Below are 24,501 nucleotides of genomic sequence, written 5' to 3'. Positions count from 1 at the left end.
TTTGATTATTCTAAACAATCTCTGAATATTCAATTTCAATCTGATTACAATGAAAAAAAGAAAAAACTCCAAAAGAGATGTGTTTCTCGGGATTTCTCTTCTCTCACTCCCCTCTTCTCGCTCCGATAAAATAAACCAGCCGGAATTAAATAGGCAAAATTTACAACAGTCCTCACCATACACACAACAAGGGCCAAAATACCGTAATGAGATTTGCTCTTCTTATTAAGAATCAAGGGGATAAAAATGAAGAAGAAGATCAAGAAAAAAAGAAGCGTTATATAAACCCAGGATAGAAAAGTAGGAGGTAGGAAAAATGGCTAATTTGGAATTATTGCTGTTGGAATTCTAACGCCTCTTTTTACTCTCGCTCATAATTATTGGACATGTTTTTCCGCTGAATTTGCTTCTGTACAACCCGTAGATAAAAAAAAAAAAATTATTAAAAAGAGAAACTCTCGGGATAAAACAAAAGAAAGAGAATGTGGTCGGCGGAGAGAGAAAGAGGCAGAGTGATGCCGGAACGAAATCATGTTACCCTAATGGAAAAACGAGAAGGGCCCTTAATTTTTCTCACTTTAAATGAGATTTTGCAATGCAAAGAGGAAAGGAGGCTCATCTCTCTCTCTCTCTCACTTTCTCCTCTCCGTCCTTGTTTCCAACATTACCACGTTGGATACAAGCAAGCATGCATCTAGGAGGGCTCTTCACCACTTCACCACGAGACCAGACAAGAACATTGGCCAACACTGGGATCCCTTTTTTTTTTCATTTTTAGTATTATTTTTTTAATTCTCTTCAACTTTTCCATTCAGTAAAAGTGATAACAATCTCCAAACACTGAACAGGCGTAAGGTGAGAGAGAGAGAGAGAGGAAAAGTTGGGCAAAAACACTACATGTGTATGCATGTGTACAACGTGGGAAAAAGAAGAGATAGGTTGGTTGGTGTGTGTGTGTGGGCTTTTACATGAAAGAAAACAGACAGTATTACGTGTGATTATTAACTTTACGTGGTTGAGAGATTCTTCTTTTTTAAAACAATAATGAAATTGGGGTTTATTACCGAAATATAAACGTAAAAAAATTTTTATTCGGAAGTTTCTTTTATTTTTTGTTTCATATCTCTTATCATTTGATATAGAGATGAAATCATGATAACTCAATTTAAGTGCATACTGATAGGTTTATTTTTCTCGCATTTTACAGAAATTTTATTATTAATTTAGAAAAAAATGTGAATTATACATTTCAGGTAAGAATTCAACTCGGATTATATTTATATAATTATGAATAATGTTATTATGATTTTTATTTGAATATAAGGTATATAAATAAAAATAAGGCTGAATCTCTCTGAAAAATGATATTACTCTTCCAAATTTGTTTCATAGCCTTCTTTTAAAAAAAAGGTGCTTCTCTTTCTAAATTAATCTACTTATAAGATCCTATGTTGTACATGTAGCCTCTACCGTCTTATAAGGATGAAATAGCTAATCTTGAGATAAAATGGTCTATGCATTTGTAGTTTTTGGACTGAAGAGTTGAGTATGAAGCTCTGATAATAGATGCGATTCTCTTCAAGAAGGGATACTTTTCGAGGACCGATCTGTGCCCATCGTTAGAAGAAGAGCACCCATACCCTAAATTTGACACATGCTCTCAGAATTACATAAGCATAGTACTCATTCACGAATACAACTTGAACTGAGTGCTTGGTGATTAATATATCTTGAGTACTAAATTGGGCACGAACACGGAGCACTTTTGAGTGCTTTAGTAAGCACAGTGGTGTTCGTAAGCAGCAGGTTGCTAAGATAGGCTACTGTAGAACACGAGTTCTCAACCAGGGCGTGATATGGGGGATGTTGGAGAGACCTGAATGGGCCCCCGTCCATTAACTTGGATGAGAAAACATTCAACTTTTGAATTAAAATTTTTTTTTAATTATTATATACATGTACTTCAGGGCTTGACAAATCCCACGCGCCAGGTCACAATGACAACTAAAAAAATTGCCATGGGTGTTCAACTTTTTATGTATGAAAACTGATCGGAATGAGTGATAATTATCGGAAATACAGCGTGTCAGCTATCATAGAAAGTGATCCCTAAATCCCGGACGGGTCCAATATTTTGGATAGATTTTGTCTGGAAAACAATGCTTGGTGCCAATGAAGTTTTGCTGGCGCCTAAATTCTTTTCAATTTTTTTATATTCTGTAAAGAGGTCCATGGTCTGCATTTCAATGGCACAGAGGGTCCATCGACTTCGTTTTATGGACACAAAGTGTCCGTCCGTGGGACACGAAAAGTTGAGAACTCTCCCTACTGTTGGATGTATAAATAAATAAATAAGACTGAAGAATAAATAAGACTGAAGACTAAATACTAGACTTGATATTCTCCCGTTTGGAAACACCGAGTTAAGAATCAAGTCGTGATAATAGACTTATAAATATATAATAATCTCTGTAAATGGAAATAACACCTCACAAAGAATATGAATTCATTTTACTCATTTTCAATGACATCTTAATAGGACAACTAAACCTTCGCCGAATCATTCAAAATTTTTTATTCTTTCATTTTGAATATATTTATTATTTTTTCTCTTTCAAGTTTTCAATATACTTCATTTTATCTAGTTGATTTCGATTTCGTGTTTTACCACTAAAACACGTTTTAGAGAAGCTTAAAGGGGAACACAAGAAGTATTCAAGCCGAATGCCCTTATTGGAATGACCCTGCTGACAGCCACTTTGACGGGTCTGAGATTCGAATCCGCACCGAAAACTGTATGTGTTAAACAGTTCGAAATCATTAGCTAGACTGTAATTTCCTATGGCGTGTAAGAGATGTCGCGCGGGGTGCTTTTTCACATTAAAGATAGCCAAAAATGTTTCGCCTGTACCTATATTGCAAATTCTTTCCATACGAACTAGCAATCGGAAACCTATAAGATGTAGTTATGGTTCTTCTCGGTATATCGTTATAATACAAAAGAATGACTCGCTGTGCAGTCAACTTTCAGCCAACATTACGAAACCACGTCTATTAGGTTGACGAGTCGTCGAACAATTATTTGTAATGCGTTGCTCACAAGGCATGATGCCTGTGCGTCGATTTCGTAGCAGCAAAACCGCCAGCCACATTACGCTCGCTGGTCTTTTATTTTTCTGGGAGAACAATGGGCAATTCATGTACCTTTACAGGGAAGTTAAGATGGCGCATTTTTTTTTTCCGAAGACATCTCGAAGAAGTCTCTTTCATTACGACGAATTTCCATGCTCAGATGAGTAGCAGGAAAATATACACCCCGAAATAAAGAACTGAAACCCACAGTAGAGTTGAAGGTAGTTCAAAAGATCATGGGATCGATTTGATGAGTTCCTGAATACAATACTGCACTACAATGCTGGCAATAACTGCTGATCTGATGTCCTATATTAGTCGAACTATTATTTTATTTATAAATGTCCGAGCTTTTACACGATTTTTTTACGGTTGCTGGAAGCGGGTCCGGACAAGATATCGGACAAAGTGCAAACATGGTGTTATACCAACGTTTCTCAACCTATGGTCCGCGACTACGATATAGGTGCTCCGCACAGGCAGACTTGATAAAATTATTCACCCGTTGTAATTCATATTATAGTAATATATCCATATGGGTTCAAATAAAAACCTTCATACTTAGGCTCACCTTACGCCATCGAGGAGAATGCAGGAAATTGCAATCTTAAATACGGGATATCACTAAATTTTGCCAAACATCGCAATTTATCGCCTTAAATGCAATATGCTAACTACTAAAATATACGCAAAACTTTTGGAGAAAAATTTGGGCTTTTCCACCAACACGGAGAAGGTCATCAAAAGTCCCAGAAAAAGACGAAAACAATATTATTTTTAGCTGTTTTTTGGCAGAAACAAAATTGTTCTTGGTTCTTGGGAAATTTGGCTTTCACCTAATTTATTTTCGATTTGTCAAGCTCTATTTAATGTTCGAGTATTTTACCATGCTGCTTTTTTCTTACCATTACAGTATTTTCACAAAAAAAATGTGCGTAAATTTAGAAATTTACGAGTTTAATACCAGCGGAACGAGTTTAAAAAATGCTATACAAGTGTGCAAAGCTACGCATTGAAAGCAGAGATTGACAAATCGGAAAGATTTAGGTGCCTCATGGTCCCTTCCCCCCTAAGAAAAATAGTAGGCTAAATAATGTTGGTTTTTTTTTTTTACTTTTCCGGGACTTAATGATCCTTTCTGAAGATGGAAGAGTCATTATTATGGTCTTAGAAAATTTAATAAATGCCATCCTTATACTTTTTTTTTTGCGAGCACATACGAATTTTATGCACCGAATACCAGTTTTCTAGCCACCTGGGATTTTTTCAAGTCCCGGTTTTCAGATCTAACGTTATTCTGTTTACTGAATAAACATCATCGAAATTATGAGGTAATTAGTTTTCTTCATAAAGTTTCAACACTGGAAAAAAATATTTTTTATGTGGCCAATCATTGATTGCTATTTATCACTGTGAAAATTCAGCACATATATTGTATGGACTTGCATATTTTTTTACATTAAAAAAACCAAGAAATATTCAAAAAGAGAAGACAAGTCAGAGGGCGTTGCTGTTGAAGAAAAGGGAAATGTTGCATAGTCTTATGCAATGGCGTAAGTAGAGACGAAACGATAATAATAACAATAAAAAAAGTGGTACATACTGTAATATGGAAAGAGCAAACGAACCGAAACCAACTTACCGTGAGGATTCCTATAGCCGTGGACCGCCCTGGCCGCGGCGGGGCTAGCATAATAGCTAGCTGGATTTACTGGGTTCCCATTGGAGTCCAAAGAAGGGAAAAAAACATCCATGTCTTCAGTTGGTGCTAGTCCTAAATTTCCAGAACCGTCCATTCGCGGTCCTTCGTAAGGCCATCTATGGCCTTGCCCTTGGTCCGTTGTCACGTCCATCTTTTTTTTTTTTTTTTTTTCTATTCAATCAGTTTCTCAGCAGTTTATTTTTATTCTTAGGGTCTGGCCCTGCTTCAGCAGTCGGTTGTCGCCAGGACCGAAATTCAGCCGCACAGTTCGAAGCGTTTCACTGAACTAAAAGCTCCCAACTCCGACTTGAAATCTGTAACAGAAGAAGAGGAAGTCAGTTAAACTTAATGGTGACACACGATTCATTTGACAGAGATAAATAATATGTTCTAGGTAAGGAAGATAGGATTAGGAATCAAGATAGTGCAGATGATTTGTACTTGTAGGCACCAAAGGTAAGATTCACAAAATCAGTGCGGGAAAAAATGCCTTTTTTTTAACTTAAAGGATAAATTTCAGGAAAGACAAAGTGAAATTGCGCAACATTCCCCCACGCATTATTCAAACCAATAATGAGCAACATCATTTGGGAGGTTGTTGAGTCCTCTGCGAACCGTATAGACACAAAGTTATATACTGTACGTATACATACGCACTCGCGTTCTCTCTACTATAATGATCTAAAGTAGATACTGTATCTGAAGATTGTGAGCGGAGATAACATTTCTGCTGGCGATGACTATAATTTTCTTGTAATCACAAAAGTAAACGGAAACGCACAAAATGCAAAACGAGGTTAAGTGTACGCTGGACACTGGTCGAACACAGGAAAAATAACCCTGCAATCAACAAAGCCACGCGCATTTCTCTCGGTTGGCCAATATTACATCAACAGTTTTGACATTGTAAAACCTAACGAGGTATGGACATAGATCATTAATAATGATCGTTAAGTCTGTAAACAATGATGATGAGTTTTGGTAGTATGTTTTATTTATTTTTTTTAGGATGGATAAATCCTTTTATTGGTTAATAATATCAAGTAAAAAAAAGCGACGATAACAAATTTAAAAAAGATCATAAACTATTATTACGCCCTACCATAACTTTCAAAAATAAACTGACGTTAGAATCTGAATTATAGAAAGAGAAAAGTCACGGAGTGGAAGAAAAAATTAATAAAGTGTACAGTGAATCCCGCTTATAACGGTAATAAGTTTCAGGAAACCCATCATGGTAGAACGTTGCAAGCGGGAAACGCTATAAACGGTAAATTTAAATGAGCTAATAGTCAAAGTTTTTGGGACCACGAAAAGAAGTCGTACTAAGTGGGAAAATGTCATAACTCTATTCACAATTTAAATAAATAATAAAGCTGTGTTATATTTAAAATTAATGATGAGCTGTTGTTCACTTCTTTAGTAGCTCTTCTGAAGTATCAATAACCCCCGCTGATGGCCGGATACGAAACTTAAGCTACCAGATTTCACATTATGATATCTGACATGAAATCGTCCCCCCTCAAGCCAGAAGCATGAATGTGCAAATTTTCACTTTTTGGGGTTATCAGCTAGTTGCATCTCTTATTTTGCTACCTAAGTTTTATCAGAAACGCAAATGTTTAACCCCTCACCACTATGTCGGGTTCGTTTTCAACACTTGATTGATTGACTTCAACATGGTCACTTCCAGATAATAGTAATAGTGGATTTAATTAATTATAAAACAATAAAAATCGAAACGCTAAATATTTCCCACGCTTATGGCGAGCCTTTTTCACCACCTCCTGCCTCCATAAGAATCAATGTGTCTCGCTCAAAACCACAGTTGAAACACGTGTTACAAAACATTTTAGGGAAATTACACTCATAGAATGAATATAAGTGGGTAGAATAAACATTCAAACATCCGTTTTGGAAATTCGCACATTCTTGCTTCGGGCATGAGGGGGGACGAAATATAAGATGTAAAATAATTTTAAGACTCGATTGCAGAAATATAATACGCATGTGTGTGTGTGTGTGGTTACATATCTCACAACAGTTGTTCTCAAACTTTTCTCATCCGCGACTGTCTTACCATGACAGCATTGATCGCGGTCCCCCATAATAGTCTGCAAAAGAACAACTTCAAGGCACTGAATAGACAGACCATGGGTTTCCAACTGGTGTTACCCAGAGTTCCGTGAGAGTTTACAGGAGGTTTCGCGTCGGAATCAAATATAACAGAACCCTTGAAAGCCTCGAAACGCGGAGAGCTTGCAAATGAAAAATATATATATTGTTATTGATTACTGTTATTGATGAGTTATTTTTTATTTTGAATTTAAATGAAAGAATGTTTAAAAAAATCATTTGACTGACTATAAACAAAAAACAATAGTTTTCTTTCCAGTTCAAAATTTCCGGACATTTTGCTTAATGCTAAAAGCAAAAGATATAGGAAGTTTCTCATAAATGGCCATCACAATATGTCAGTGAACGCACTGAAAATTTAGAGACTCGACACCCTCAGATAACACACGGATGCTTTCACTGTCTAATCACCTGTCACGTAACCTCACGCAAAGAAAAGGTTATAAAAAAAAATTACTTTTCGGAAACTTTTCACTAGAAGTAAGGCCTTTTGATTCGCAGAACAAATGTGGACGTTATAGGATATCCTGCATGGCAGAGAAATATTTAAAAATTTGTTTGGGTTCCGTAAAACAGCCTCATAATCATCAGGGGGTTACACGAGAACTTAAACGTTGGATACCTCTGGAATAGATAATGGTATCTCAATGGAGACTGAAATCATCAATAGCGACAGCTCGCTTTGAAGCCTCTGACGAAGTTTTGTGAAGCACACTTTGAGAAACCCCGCCGCACAGATAGACAGGGCCCATTTCGGAAGCATGGGCGTCATGCCAAACATTTTGCTACGGATCGTTTCGAATTTTCAAACGGTGTTTTTTAGTTTTTTGAATTCCAAATTAAAAAAAACTGAAATATTGAAGGAATAGAAGTGTTAATAAATAAAAATTAGGATTAATAAAAAAATTGTCTGGAGAGTATTAATCGATATCTAAATAATCGCGAGCAGTAAATCGGGTTGCAACTTAATAACGAAAAAATCATTCGAGGTGCATTATTTTCTTTGCGAATAGCATGTATGACGATAGTTCATGCTATGAATAGTTCTTTTCGAAATCAGGTATAAGGTAAGATCCTATAAGATCCTACAGACATGGAAGACGTGAAGAATATTATTCTAAAACTATTTCGATGGCCATTTATGACTGCTGTATTCATATATTTTGGTTACTGTACTCACATTCTCCTTAAAGTTACGAAACTCGGAAAAGGCGCAATGCTAATGTTATTTATCCACTATGCATTAAACTTGAAAGATATTTGTGGAGAAGAATCAGAGGCGTACGCAGGAATGGGGTGCCGAAAGCCGATCAAAAATTCAAAAAATATTTCGGTGAAAAAATTAAAATATCGAAAGAAAATACCCTTTATATACTATATTGACCAATTTCTGTTAATTTAAATGTTTTTTGGAGGATGGCAACTCAAAATTTCTCGGGAAGAAAAATTTTGTGCTCCCCCCCCCCCCAGGCCTTTAGTGCCACTTCCAAAGGTTGATCCTACTTACGCCCCTGAAAAAAAATTGAACCGTAGGAAGGATTAATTGGACAAGTGATAAGTTCCTTTGGATTTGTTGTCATGTGAAATATTGAATTTCCCTGAAGATTTTAATGCTAAATTTGAGTGATATTGCGATTTTCAGATTGGTCATTGAAAAGAGAGAGAGACACGTGGTTCAACCAGACACCATTTTTAAAAATGGCGTGCGGACCTCTGGGGTTCGAAAAGATAGATTTTCCTTTATTTAAAATTTTGAAACGCAGTTAAAAAATATTTAGAGGCTAAGCAAGATGTTAAGGGAGCTTTTTCCATGTTTAATCAAGGGATCCTCAGGCAGGGCCGCAACTAGATACTCTGTCACCCGGGGTAAACCGACGTTTTGACACCCCTTGCGATGTAGAAGAAGTAGTTAAAAGGTGAATTCGCGCCCTCTCTGGTCCAGCTCTCCGGGCACCAGAACCGCCTACCCCCTTTCCTAGTTGCGGCTCTGTCCTCAGGTAAGTGCTATTCGGATAATTTACTAAAAAAAATTGCTACCTTACATATAAGTATAGAAAGTGAGTTTCAAATACACTTATTTACGGCCAAATAATAATCAAGTTTTATGTGAAAGGCAGGGCTTGACAAATCGGGAAAATATTTAGGCTCCTGTAAAATTTCGTAGGTGTCAAAAATCCCCCCCCTCCTCCCCGACGAATTTGACCTAAAATAGTGCATTGGTTTACTTCTACAGGATTTGAGGTCCCCTTTCCCTGCCAGTAGACAGCCTGATATAGTTTCAGAAAATTTTGTAATCAGTTATCAAACATTAAAAAAACAGTATCCAATTCAGCACAAATCTCAGTCTTTTAGTCCCCCATGGCGACCTGGTGCCTTTGATTTGTCCAGCCCTGGTGAAAGGGTTCAACAGAACCTCTCCCCCACCCGTCTTCTGTCACCTCCCTTTTATGGACGAATTCTTATATCCCGTCGGTGTCTGCAAAGGAGGTGTGTAGTGTGTGTATACTAATTTACCAAAATGACTATACAGTTAGTAACAACGAAGTGTATTTCCCAAAGCAATTATTTCCGAAAATAACACAGTTACAAGCTTATCACTAAAAACCATCTTACAAATAAATATTATTTTTTTGACGGGAATATCCTTCCAGGCGACCAGAACACGTGAGAGGATTAAAAGTTTCGCAAAAAAAGTACTTACAAGTCATTTCAAATTACAATAATTTGAAACTATTCATTTGTAAATTTTTAATGGAGGTAATGAAGATCTTCCTTCACGATTCATGCAAATTTATTCCTCTCAGGTTCCCGTTCTTTTTTAGAAGCCACTGGGCAGAAACAAGCGCATACGCAGAAACATCTACAAGGGAACATTCATTGTACAGCTGTTACAACTTGTCATGGTGAAGGATGTGACCGTAAGCTCGTGGCATGATTATGATGAAACGTAAAATTGAAGTTATATTTAAACATTTACAGCGAGAGTTTTTTCCCCTTTCTCTACTAAACAAAGAAACAATTAACTTCGAGGAATAAATAATTGCCAAGACATTTAAGACAAAATTTCTTGGAAGGAAAAAAAATAGACGTCACGGTGTTTTTTTTAACAAAGAGGCTTTCATTTTAACTCGTAAGTCTTGCAAAAAAAATTATCTGATATCCATTTATTGAAGAAATATTATTGATTTGTGTGTGATAATGTGCGTGAAAATTATCCTCTTATTTGAAATCACGTCTTCAGATCGTAGATCTTCCTTTTTAGCGGGAAATTGATAAGAAATCTACATTTCCCTTGAAAATGTCTCTATAAGCGGAGTTCCGTTTACAACGACATTCTGAAGGAAGATGTGCATACTGTTGTAGGCCTATATATTTTCAGAAAAGATAACTTTTTGTTCGGCGGAGATCAAATCTGCGTTAAAACACTTCTTTTTTTGAGTTTGATGAAGTTTTCTGTGACCTATAAGTTTTAAATACAGTATTAGGGAATAGTCTAATTCAATTAACATGTACTAATTAGTGAAAAAAAGTTTCTCAGTGAATTTTAAGCAATAATAAAAAGAATGAAATTTGAATAAAAGCTGAGATGGAATTAAGATTTGGTTGCCAACGGGCCGTTAAACATTTTTTTTAACCGCTCTTCTCCCGTTCTGGTCCAATTTTCTTGATAACCCATTATCCATACTTGGGACACTGCGCTACAGCGCGCTTAACTCCCATGTAAATACAGCGTGTGTCTCTAAGTGAGGATAATTATAAACTTTCAATAATGTCTGTAAATGGAACCTTCAACAATTCGAAAATAAGAACAATCCACAATGCCAAAAGATAAACTTTGGAAAAGATAACATTTAGTTTTTAACAATACTGACTGCAAACAACGCATTTTTAAAATTCAACAACACGTGATTTAAAAGCGGTAATTGCCAAATCTTTTTCAGAACAGTTCAAACTATGCTGAAAATCACAATGAAATATCATTAATGCTGGAAGTAATTGAATTTGAATTTAATTACTTCAATTAAATTTTCAGCAGTGTTAATAAAGAAACTTTTATCAGGGCTGAAAGTAACTGAGTTTTCAACAATGTCAAGAAATTAACTGCATTTAAATTAAATTAATTTTTTACGGCACAGAAATTAACAATGAATTTTCAACAATGTCAATAAATGAATTTTTAACAGAGCTGAAAGCAACAATGAATTTTCAGCAATGTCAATAAAGAAATTTTCAACAGCGCCCCGAAGTAACAACGAATTTTCAGCAATGTCAATAAAGGAATTTTCAATAGATCTGAAAATAACAATGAATTTTCAACAACGGTGAAAGCAATAAATTTCCAAAAAATACAGCAGTTAACGAACGTTTTCGCAGCCGAAAGTTTCAGAAAATTATATACTGTTGATATATTATACCTGCTAAAAATTAGTATAGCGTCTGGTCGAAATGAAACAAATGTGGATATTTTGTATATTTTAGAAATTTTCCTGTAATTTTTTAGAGGGAAAGGTAATAAAAAAAATTTCAACTGTGAGAAAGGTGTCTAGAGGTTGTTGGTAAGAACAGGCACAATATCATTTACCATTAATTACTCGTGTATGTAAGACGTGCCACTAACGATAAAACTCATATCAAATCCATATATACAAATAAATACATGTATTCAAAAATGTATTGCATCAGAAAGAAATCATTTTAGGGCTTAATTTAATACGTAAAATTTTAAATAATTTACACTCATTAAAAAAAATAATAATAACAGCTACGAACCATAATTTTTTTTCCACGTTGATAATCAAGTCTATTCCATTGAAATGAAACGGAACACCAAGAGACGAAGCACCACGTTTTATTAACTTATCGTCGAGTTCCCAATGATCATGAGTTGCCAAAGATCTTCCAGCGGGTCGGCCGCATGGTTGGTGCCGATTCCATCGGCCGCACGCACAACAACTAGCTAAACACCAAAAAAAATGAAAATCCTTTTCGACAATTCTAGCCAAAAGTCGAATTTAATGTATCATCACAACATCCGATCCGGAGGCAAGTCCTTTTCGTGACAATTATCTTCCACCGAGAGACTTCGGACGACGATCGCACAACAAAAACCTTTCAAAAAACAAACTCCAAGTCGTGGTTTCAGGTAACAACAACTTTTTTACAAGAAAGGAGAGAGAGTTTATCTTTTTTTTTCTTCTTCTTTCTAATACTTTTTTTTCTTCTCTTTTTATGTTATTATTATTATTTTTTATGTATATGCGTATTTTCGCGTGGCTCCTTCTCGGCGATGCTGTTTCTCAAACGGCTCCCTTGGCCCGTTTGCCTCGATTATCGGGACTGCTCCTCCACCGTGGGCGTTATCCGACCATGACGTCACAGATAGGCGGAGCTTACTCCTTCCACCGTGTTCGAGATACGATTCAACCCACCCTCCCGTGTCCACGCCGCCAATCCCGATAAGGAAACAACTGAAGTGAGTCTGAGAATTATCCAATCGTATATCAGTTCGACCAATCTGCAACTGAATAGGTTGGCAGAGATGAATGTTTTGATTGGTGGGATGGTTTTTTTCTCGGGCTTGTTTCTCTTTCTCTTTTCTCTTCTCAAAGGATGGGTTTCGCCCGGAAGAATCCTGCCTGGGATTCTTTTCTTTCGCTAAAAGACATCTCGATTAGCTAGCTATAACTTTTTCGTTTATTTATTTTTTGCGAGGATCGAATTTCATGGAGATAGATAGGTCTCATAATTACTTTTTCTTTACCTATTTCACTGCAATAATACAATACAATTATCGCTGCAAGCAGAGAGCCAAAGGCTTGTTAGATGGAAAAGAAAACGCGTCATTTAGTTCTCTGCCATTCTCTCTAAAAAAAAAAATATTTGGATTTTTTTTTCTTTTGTGCTTTCGTCGGTTTGAAAAAAAAAATTAAATAATTCAATACATAAATGGAAATATTTTTCACTTTTTTTGAATTATTTTATCCCGTGGGAAAAAATACTTCATGGCTGAGGAGGCAGAATGGAAAATGTTCAGAATGGAAAAACAAATCACATGGGAAAGTACGTTTATGTTCAGTGGAGCAGATCTGTGTTGGATAACAGGCATACATCGTTTCATCTGATGGTCACTAAAAAGGGTTGGACTCCGTCCCTTTTGTGTTAGACTGAGTCGAAGTGGAATATGACTGATGGCATGACTCTGACGAGTGATTTCGGAGTCCATGAGCGCCCCCGCCACAGCCAGAGCTAACAGGGCTCTTGCCCTGGCGCCTGCGATGAGTCTTATCGTCGTTTGTGTTTTCACATTATGAATTCACTATAACGGGGAAACGTCAAAGCTTCCAGCCTGGGGGGGGGGGGGTAGATATTAGTAGGACCGTGTCGAGGTCACATGTGAACACGCAATAAAAAAAGGGGCTTCATCCTTATATCGAAGTTAGAATACATATTTTAAAATTAAAGAAATTTAAAATTTGTTCTTTAAAATTTCAAAATTTTTCCAATCAGAAAATTACCAAAGTACGTTTTTTCACTGAATGGTTAAGGCAGTGGTTTTTAAAAGCCTCCATGACTCCCTTATCATCGTTTATCCGCGGCTTCCCAGAATAGTTTTGAAAGAATCACTTGAATGCACTGAATGGGTAGGAAAAATCCACCAACTTTTCGCGACGAGCACTTTGAGAACCTCTGAGTTGAGGCATGAAACCTATAGATCGATAGACTGTGGCTTCAATCCCAGGAGTAGCAGCATCAAACGGAGCGATTCGGAATGAGGTCTAAACTGTAGTTATCAACGCGGCTGATAACCGAATCGTCGTGGTGTGATAAAATGATCAAATGATAAAAAACAAGTCTTATATTTAGGCTGTTCGCACATCTCGCTAATACATACGTCATTTACTATAAGACCTGGATGTTGCTTACACTAATGGTTTACACTTTCTAAACTGAATTTATGAAACTTAATAAAAATTCGCCAAAGCATCGTTTCTCAACCTTTCTAAAGGGCCATTCAAGTTTTTGAAATGATTGGAAGGACAACTAATTTACAGTCTGGTTCTTCAGTTATGTGGGCCGACATTTTTAGTCGAACTTACTGTGTGTAAACATCATCAATGATTATTGCATATACAATTGAATAATTTTCACTTAGCTGGAATAAAATTTTCATATCTACCTACGCGCGAGAACCGTCTATCCCATCTACACGGACCATAAGGTTAAGAAACGCTGCTCTAAAGCATCATTTGCGTGTTTGTAACAGCTTGTTTTACTATGACCAATCAAATAGCGTATTACGGATGGCAGAAAACATTTCTCTAGAGATAATGGGAAGCTGAGGAAGCTTTTATTATCCTACTGTGATATACTTTTATCTGCCTGATAACAAGACGCTCTTCACATTGTCATTTTATGTCAATTGAAAGATGCACATTGCAATTAAAGATGCCTGCAATAACAGGCACCTAAAAATCAAAAAACAGCCGACCTTAAAACCTCTTATGCCCGTTTACGATTCACGTTATTCCCTTACCTCTCTATCGAAAGTTCAGTACGCCTACGAGTAGACCCTAATCCGCTATAACAAAATTTTATAAAATTCTTTCCATAAATTCAATAAAAATACGATTTGTCAAACTCTCTAATCACACTCAAATACCTTTTTCCAAGATGGAAATATATTTTCGAATATGGTACCAGGTGGGGCTTCCAGTCATTTCACTGAAACGGCCCCGCTTCTATAGAAAAGATACATCCTACCTATAGGAAGATACATATTTCACACTCACCGGCCTCTAATCCAAGAGAGATTAGCTTTATCTACGATACATATAAAAAGTTTTCTTATATTTATATATCTAATGTTTTTTTGGATGTAGAAATGATGTTTGAATCATTTCTATTAAATGCTCATACAGTGTTAATCATCGTATGTAAAGGCAAACGGTACTGGGGAGGAAAACTTTTTACATTTTTTCATACATATACGTATGCTGAAATTCACTATCATATATAACGAATTAATAAACCGTACTTACGATATTCTCTTTTTATTTCGATGTAGAGTAGCTTTTTAATTACTTATTCTCATGTTTTTGAACAAACTATTTTTCCACTTTTGGGATATTCATCTAATGAAACCTATATAGATCAGTGTTTCTCAACCACCGGGCCCTGCGATCAGTCGATTCGGGCCGCTAGTGATTCACTATTTCATTTTTCCTCATTGATTTTCGTTTTTCGTGTGTATGACCAGGCCTTCCACTAAAAAAAAAGTCAACAGGGTCTTGGTCTTCCAAAAGTGGTCGACAACCACTATTACAGACAAGTTTTTGATACACAATCGTGTGTAGCCTATGTCCCTGGTCTCACAGGAATCTGGCTGTTTACAGTTGAGACATCTGTAACGATCTATTTGGTCATACACTACTATTCTCTACCCCCCCCCCTCCCTCGTCACAGAAATCCGACAGCTGTCACACTACAAATCAAGATCACGATCCGTTTCGTCAATACGCATATGCATACACGTGCATTTCATAAGGATCGTGTGATCTGTCATCAAAAAAATAACGGCTTGTCGTAGAGCGGTCGTTTCTGATTATACAGCTTTTCACGGAACTCCAATAACAACAGCTTAAGAGGAAAAATGACAGCTCCGGTAAACAATCTCTTAGGCCTATAGCGTATGGATTACGTACAAAAGTCACAGTTGACCAGTAGTTGACCTTACATAAAGTGCTGTAGATATGACTATGGGGAAACAAATGGCGACGAATAAGTTCGAGGTTTCGTGTTCTTGAGTAGCGGTTCTCAACCTGGGGGCCATGTGGGCCCCCATGGGTCCTGAGAAATTCTGAGAAGGCCACGGGTGAAAATCAAATGAAAAGGGGCCACGACAAGTGGTGAAGTGGGTCTCAGAGAAATGTTAACAAATAAAGTTTTAAAGTGAAATATCTTGGGAAAAAATATGACTACCTTCAGAATCCAGCAGAACTATCCACGAAACAGCTCAGCTCCGTGGAATGCAATTCTGAGTACTCCATTTTAGACGAATTTTTAAATGATTTTTTTATTATGTTTATGATTTTTGAGTGTAAATATGTAAGGTATGGTTACTTCCAGCTATGTATGGGGCCACAGAACATCACTTTGCCCGAGGACCCATGATGGGTGAAATGGCCATGCATAGAACCCCCCAAAACAAGGAAACTCACTGAACTCTGGGCCAGGGTTGGTGATGTGTCGGGAGGAGCGATTTATTGTGTAGGTTCGTTGGATCGCCCAGTATTTCACACAGACCGATTTCTCCCACATAATTACCCCTCCCCCCCCCTGAATCTGTGCCTGGCCCAGGGTAACAAAGATCGATCTTATCTTTAAAACTTTTGATCATTGTAAACTTAGTTTTGACTAAATTCAATTCAGAGTAAGTAGAAAGGATCTCGATCCTTCGTGAGGGTATGGGGCCCTAGGTAAAACAGGAGGGGAGGGGGCACGAGAAGAAAACATGGTTCAGAGGGGATCATGGGCTGAAAAAGGTTGAGAACCACTGTTCTAGAGAATGGTTTCAGGTTTTTTTATCGGATACACTCAAGACTGCGTCTGTAGGATTTACCAATTCCCTTTCTTGCAATCGCAAACGGGGACACGTGCGGGGGCGTTCACCAGGTCGTTCTTTAAAGGAGGGGAGGAGGGCACAAAAATATTTTTCAAAGAGTTTTGAGTAATTGACCTTCATTTTTAAATAAACAGAAATTGAGTTTGAGGGAGCACAAAAAAGAAATTTTCTTTCCATAAATTTTAATTTTTTTTCTCACAAAACTATTCAAAGATATTTTCACTTTCTGATCATCCTGAGGTGGACGCGGGCCTCCTCCTATGCCTTCCCACCCTGCGTACGCCTTTGGGCACGTGCCCAGATGCAACAAATTAAGCCCAACGAAATCATTCAGCAGCAATAAAAATTTTACTTTCTCATCTCTTTCAACAATTCTTGAAGGGTGTCTGTAATATTGGACACCGTGACGAATTGTAAAATAAGCGAATGCTATAGTAGCCTCAATATCAATATATAGTAGTAATATCAAGGTTATACAGCCTTTTAGAAGTCTTGACATTCAGCAAAGCAGTCACCACCTTCCACACATCAACATCGTGAATTGGTCACTTCATGAAGAACCTTCTATTAACGGCCGTACGCAAAGATTGGGCGGGGGGGGGGGGGGGTGTTAATCTTTTCACTTAAGCCGAGATTACGTTGTATTTATCCAATAAAAATTGGCACCTCCCTCCAGTAAGAAAAAAAAATGATGGGAACCTCCCGTCCCCGAGAAAATCCTGCGTAAGCTACTGCTTTGGTTTGTGCATAAGGCGTCGGAAGTGTTTCGAACCTGCGGGTGCTCGTCTCGAGCTTTATGCAGGAAATTTATATTTTTGAATCAATTCCGTGCTCTCCCGGAACTATACCACAGGTTACCGTGGGTGAATCGAGCACCTTTTTCTTTCTTTCAAACCGATCACAACTCAGGTCTATCGCCATCGTAGTGCGTATATAGCTATCAATAGGTTCGGCCGTCTCGCCTTTACTATTACAGTGTTGTGTCTGATTTTTCAGTGGTGCCATGTATATTTCCGAAGTGTAATGATCGAATGTTTGATCGAGCACCTACAGCACCCACGGCTCCGACGCTACTGTTTATGCATAATCGTCACAAACTATACTCTGCAGCAATTCCTCAAATACTGCTGAATAGGACCCAAAAATTAATTTTTTTGTGAGGAACAGGCCCTCAAAAAACATGAATTTTCGGATTTCACTCTTAGTATTCTTAGAAAAATTGTTACAGAGTATATGGGCCACCCCATTATAGGAGATATTTTTTCAATCATTAAGAGTTAGTGTCAAGTTTCTAGTTATTGTTATTGTAATTGTATTTTCAATTGGTGGTTGCTGTATTTTAGAAATATATGGCATCCATATTTGTTATGGGCATCATTTTCTCAGCCACCTCGTCGGGCATTTTGCCTGTTGTGGCTTTGTATTTGTATATATAAAGAGGTATATCTTGCCTATCTGAATTACTTTTTCATAAATATGTATAAAAAATGCAATATCTTTAAGAGAAAATTCTGCATCTCAGATTTTCGAGATGCTTTTACTATAAAAAATATTTTCTCCTCCATTTTTTCACCCAAACTTGGTCGGAAACTTGGATAGCGTTGAGGCGGTACCAAAATGTTAGAATTTTTCATGGTTTTTTGTTTCTGCCTCCTCGGATACGCATCTCATCATATAAACATTATCAAGATAGAAATAACAAGATCAACCAATGGGTTTCAAGAACGTGAGTTAGTGCTTCAAATTCATTGGATAACGTGGAGAAAAAAATTGAGAAAAAGTTTATATACAAAGTGAAAGGAAAGAGGAATTCATTACCTCTCTCGTCTTAAAAAAAAATTAAAATGTAGGCGGAGCGAAGAATGTACTGCCCTTATATCCATCCCCGCACATGAACATATAAGAGAGAAAGATACCGAAAAAAGATTTCATGATTTATAATGCTCATGCTCACGGATAAGATCGCTGTCGTGATGATACTCGAAATGTGGCTGTAATTTTAGCGGCAGTTTTTCACCTTTAACGCCATTGGCCAACACACAGCAAACCGGTATTATCACTTTGAATTTGTATGTGCTGGAAACGTTTATTTTGCATTCATTTGGCCTTAATCCAAAACCAACAACATGGAGTTACAGTAATATAATGTCCATTGCTACATTTCATCATCCAAACAAAATAAACACTTTCAACGCCAACACCCGGAGTCTTAAGAAAACAGGAACTTAGTATTCATCTCGAAATAACCGTAACAAGAATTTTTTCCACCAGAGGTAAACATGATTTTTCCGCCCCCACAACTTTAAAATTCAATAATTTTATACCAGTGTTCTTCGTTCCCACCTTAAACTTCCACCGCCATATTTTCCTGCCTTGGGCAGTTGCCACCCCCCCCCCTCTAGTTCCGGCCCTAATTTAGGTGTTGAACGTGTTAGGCCAAGGGTGCTCAACCTTGAGGAGAGTGCTGGCCACTTCGCCACTTCTTAGGTTCGAAAACACGTCGCAGGCCACTTCAGTGACATGCAAACAGTGGCGGATTGAAATTGGTCGACGCCCCAGGCGCAAAAGAAAATATTGGGCACCTTAGAGTAGAAAAAAAGTGTGAAGTTTGTGTTTTTCGGGGCCCTTTAGAAGTTGGAGCCCCGGGCGCGCGCCCGGTGCACCCGCCGTTAAATCCGCCTCTGCCTGTAAATATGCTGCGGGCCACTTAAGTGATGAGGAACTACACCACAGGTCACTTGAGTGATGTGGAATTTTACCACTGCCGCTTGATTACTATGGAACTATGTCGCGGGACGCTTAACTGCTGTGGAACTGTGTCGCGGGTGACTTAAGTACTGTGAAGCTGTTTCGCGGGTCGGTTAATGATCTTTAAATTTGCCGCTGGTCACGTAAGTGATGTGGAGCTGTACCGGAAGCCACTTAGTTATGTGGAACTGCGCTATGGGCCACTTGAATGCTCTGAAACTGTGTCATGGGCTGCTCAAATGGGCCGGAACTGCGTCCGGCCACTCAATGTCGATATGTTGCGGGTCACTTAAATTTTGTGCACCTGCACCGCAGGTCACAAAGTGGTACGGAACTGCACTGCAGGTCACAAAGTGGTGTGGAACTGCACCTCAGGCCACTCAAGTGCTCTAAACGTGCCACTTAGTTCATTTTTCCAAAATTAGGTTTGAGATCGTGGGCCTAATCAGATGACTCCAGGGGCCGCATTTAGCCTGCTTGTCGTGGATTGTGCATAACTGTATGTGTTAGGCCATGAATGCATTATTTAGGTTTTTAATGTTGATAATGCTCGACTCTTATCGTAGGAATTTGAATTTCACTCTGAAAAATATTTCAGTAAACCGAAATTGATCGCATTCATTTGATATAATTGATACGAAAATTGAAATTACAGTACCAAACATCCACTGAAAAAAAACTTCAATATTCCCAACGAGAAATTCAGGATGTCCTGGCCACATTTTAAAAATTAATAGCAAATCAACCAGTTGACATAAAAAAGTGTGTGGTTAGCACTAAAATACTTACCATTGCCTACAGTTTTTTTTCTGATAAATAAAAAAAAAATTAATTTCCCTCACAGGTATAGTGCTTAAAACGAAAACCTCAACGTAAGAAATAAAATGCAACATAAACACGTGCATAAGCATAATTAATGTTTATGACAATTTGTGTTACATAAAACTATCGTATTCCAACATGAGCACCCTTTCACCCGTTTAGATGTAGCCCCGATCTAGAAAGAGCACTTTTATTGAAAAGTGATAGTTTTATGCAACGCAAATTGTCATGAACATTAATTATGCACCGTTTGTGTTGCATTTTATGTATTATGTCGAGTTTTTCGCTTTGCAGTGCTACCTGTGAGTGAAATTTGAACTTCAGTTTTTAAATTCATCAAAAAAAAAAAAAACAACTCTAGGCCATGCCATGCTAAGTATATTTGTGCAAAATTCTTCTTTACGTCAATTGGTTGATTTGTTGTTAATTTTTAAAATGTGTCTAGGACTTCTCGTCCACCCTGTATTTTTTACCAAACATTTACGAGTCTTTTATCCTGAAACGAGGCTAAATGCTTAAATTTACCGCATTGGATTTATACCATGGATTTACTTTTCCCCCTTTTCTCTAAAAAATTGGGGTGACGCGAAAGAGTTCACCTTCTCCCATAAGTGGGGGGGGGGGGGTCATTAGTTCACAACCCTTTTCCAGTCGTGAGCACTGTCAGGGGCTCCATAACGCAATAAGAGCGCCCATATGACAAATCGACCACATGCTCACACTCAAAATAAGCAATAACGCTACATTTTTAAATTTAGAATGGCGTGTTTGATTGTGGAGACGAATCCTTGCAAATAGGCCTACTAGATAAGGCGTAAGCATTGAGCCTTAAGCCTTCTAGGATGTTTCAATGAGCAAAATGGTGCCCGCGTATATCGGTAGCAGGTGCATATGTTAGTTTAATGTATAATAATATACAGTCAAACCTCCGTTTAAGGGTCTGTCCGAATAAATACAAATACAAATACAACGCCACAACAGGCAAAATGCCCAACGAGGTGGCTGATAAAAACCTCGGATACCTTTATTTAAAAGACAAATGTCCTGATCTTTGTCCTTTTTAATAAGACCTCATTTACCTCCGAATAAGGGACATCACTAGTTAAGGGATAGAAAATCTAGTCCCATGGCTTGAGAAAGGGTTCTTTTACTGAGAAATTTCATTGCATACAATTTGTGAATAATTTCCAAAACAACCATTAACTAGACCGGTCAACTTAGGAAAAAATACGTATTAATTGAGAAAATAATTGACCTGTGTAAATAAAAGACCTGGATCAAGGGGTTGCTACAGACCCGTCATTTAGGGGGGGGGGGTCAGCCTCGAGTTCCCCAGGGACAATGTGGTTATACCATCGAGTGTGACAGAGCCTGGGTGTCTCTCCGTTTCTATACACTACCACTTACATAAGATGAAAAACTAAGCATTCACCATGTTCACTTTAAAATATAAAAAGTCCATGGGGTAGCCCACCAGTAAGAACAGGAAACAAACGCAACTCTAGCAACATCGGCTAGAGTTGCAACATCAAGCCACTCGCCACCTAGCAGTCGAGTGGTTAGGGCGCTAGCTCCTGATTGTGCAGGTTTCGATTCGAATTCCGGTTAGGGAATGGTTGTTTACTAACACAAATGTCTACTATCAAATTCCCTGGACAGAGAATCATACAAATTTCTTGAAAAGTAGAATCTTCCGCAGAGGAATGTGTACGATGTGTGCGTAGGTTGAGTAGTAGCATATAACATTTAAAAACGAGCTAATTGTTGTTTAGCCCACAGCTTCCAAAACTTTTTCTCCAACGCCCCTTCTTCAGAGAAATTTTTTCTCTCATCGCCCCCTCCCCTAACTCCAAGCAAACTCATAGGATTCTATGTTATACCCGCAGCTTCTATCGCCCTCCCCCCTCCCCCCCCCGGACCATTCCATCGCCCACCAGGGGACCATATTGCCCACTTTAAGAACACTGTTTTAGCCGAATCCACGGACCACTTGAAATCTCTTCAAGGACCCCGGACCCCCCCCCCCCTCGAGGGTTAAAAAATAAAAATACAAAAGCCACAGCAGGCAAATTGTCAAAGGAGGTGGCTGAAAAATTATGCCCATAAAGAGAACGAATGAAGCTCGTGGACCCACCCTGATGAAAAACTCCTGACGAAAAAAAAAAAACTACGATGAGGATCACACGATTCAATTAGATTGCTACCTTCCAAAGATTAGCAGTAGCTGAAACCACTTTCCAATAGTTGAAACTAAATTATGTTATTACATTTATCAATATTAACAAGATTACATCATTTTTCCTTTTGCAATTAAGGAAGTCACTAACAATATTTTGCACCTATTTTTTTCCCCTTTATATTTAATTTCGATATTAAATCGTCCAATTCATCTTAATGTGTTATTGTTATCATCACAGAATCATTCGAATCTAACACCACACGGTAGGAATATAAATTTTTCTTAACGATTTCCCCAGGTGTTAAGGTATTGAAATCTTATCACTGAAAAAGAGGAAATGAAAAAGAATTCGTGAGAAACTAACAAATTGATCGATTATATAAAAATACGACCAATGTGAACAATAGTTCATTAAATCACACGAAGTTTCATCACATGAAAAATAACTCTACGGTTTTTTTTTTTCGGAAACATTGGTGACAAATGTCGCATCCATCATCAATTCTTTTAATAGATAATTAGACATTGTATTTTTATTCCATCGATCATATTAATGTCCTTCTCTCGTTGTGTGTGACCTGTAACCAGTGAAAAACTTGTCCGATTTATTGGTCACGATGAAAAAAAGCAACAAAAAATTTATTCCTGAAAAAAAATACAAATATTTTGTTTTTTTTTCTTAAAAAATATAATCTATAATAGATCTTTTTTGATGCCAGAGATGGGGGAAAAAATTACATATTAATTTTTTTTTATAGGAAAACCTTTTTTTTTATGACGAAACTATTCGATGTTATCGATTGAATCCAATGACCGGTATCGAGAGTTATGTTATGAATTGTAAATGCGGAACACAGTAATTTTATCTCCAGTGAAGGACAAGAATTCCGTGATAGATTAAGACTTATCTGGGATCTTTGCAAAATAATAACGGGTCAAAAAATTTTCCGATCATAACCTTTAAGTGAATTATATGATGATCGATTTTGTTTAATATTTAGAGATTAAATCGGAAGGATGAACGAATACGCGCGCGTGAAGAGAAAATATGTCCAGTAAATTAGTTTGATAATCCCGGAAAAAACACATCTGAAATTTTTATTCGACTAAATAAATCATGGGACATGAAGTCATAATTATATATATATAGATATGATCAGTTTAAAAAAACGAAGGATGAATTGGACAGAGACGGATTTTGAAGGTCGGCTGAGGCCCGGACGCAGAAGAAAATATTGCCCCCCCCCCACCCTAAACTATAAAAAAAGTGTAAAGTTGGAGTTTTGCGGGGACCTTCAGAAGTCTTCAGGGGGCGCGCCTGGTGCGTCCGCCATTAAATCCACCTCTGATTGGACAATGATTTATTTTCACGGTTCACGATACATAAAATCGGTAGACTTTCTGGGTATTATATCGAGGCAAACTTAGGAAGAAACTTCCGCTGGCTCTACCGGGAATCGAGCCCAAGGCCTCCTGTAAACCTACATGGAACGTATGTTGGAGCTGGAGAAATGCCCGATATGGATCAAAAACTGTCGGGCAACAATTGTTCATAAGCCTCAAGATTTGTTCGTAAACCTCAACAATGATTCGTAGGCCTCAGCAATGATTCGTAAGCCTGAGCATTGATTCGTAAGCCTCAGCAATGATTCGTAAGCCTGAGCATTGATTCGTAAGCCTCAGCAATGATTCGTAAGCCTGAGCATTGATTCGTAAGCCTCAGCAATGATTCTTAAGCCCTAACAATGACTTTTGGAATGTTTACTTTGATTACCGTGGTTCCCGAACAATATGTTTCAGATATGTTTATTCTTTTACAATGGTAGCTGAGGTATCGTTATAACTATGATTTTGACTATTTATCTTAAAAAAAACCCAAAAAAACTCGATACTAAAATACTAAAATCGTTAATTCAAAATTCATCACCCGATGAACGCAATAAATATTTTTCCTAGTTAGAATAATCAGATATGATATCTTAAATACACATTTCATTTTTTTCTTTTAGAAGAACCAAGGATGAAATGACACCCCTGACAAACACAAGAATAATAGGGCCTCACGATAACAGGAAAAACGACGACCAGATAACAAAAAAAAAAAAAAATCGAATAAATAAATAAATAAGATAAGGGGGAATTTCAAAAGAACAAAAATAA

At 37.5% G+C, this 24,501-nt stretch overlaps 1 protein-coding gene across 7 annotated transcripts in view; it reads right to left on the bottom strand.

Annotated features, from left to right (window-relative positions):
- Nucleotides 1-24,501, bottom strand: part of LOC149078933 (GATA-binding factor 2-like) — a 277,805-nt gene that overhangs the window by 91,120 nt on the left and 162,184 nt on the right. For 4 of the 7 annotated variants that reach the window (XM_089241157.1, XM_089241156.1, XM_089241160.1 and 1 more), the window contains one exon: nt 4,775-5,148. In XM_089241157.1, coding sequence (XP_089097283.1) covers nt 4,775-4,985 — 211 coding nt within the window. In that variant the 5' untranslated portion in view covers nt 4,986-5,148. Of the gene's footprint in view, nt 1-4,774; nt 5,149-11,740; nt 12,335-24,501 lie in introns of those variants that run through there. The other 3 variants (XM_089241161.1, XM_089241155.1, XM_089241159.1) reach the window with 3 other exon arrangements.

Source organism: Pholcus phalangioides, unplaced genomic scaffold (genome assembly GCF_987345545.1).
Source record: "Pholcus phalangioides strain wild (caught in Gottingen) unplaced genomic scaffold, Ppha-v1.0 ptg000013l_1, whole genome shotgun sequence".
NCBI lineage: Eukaryota > Metazoa > Arthropoda > Arachnida > Araneae > Pholcidae > Pholcus > Pholcus phalangioides.
The sequence above is the reverse complement of the archived record's forward strand: the minus strand, read 5'-3'. Positions and strand labels throughout refer to the sequence as shown.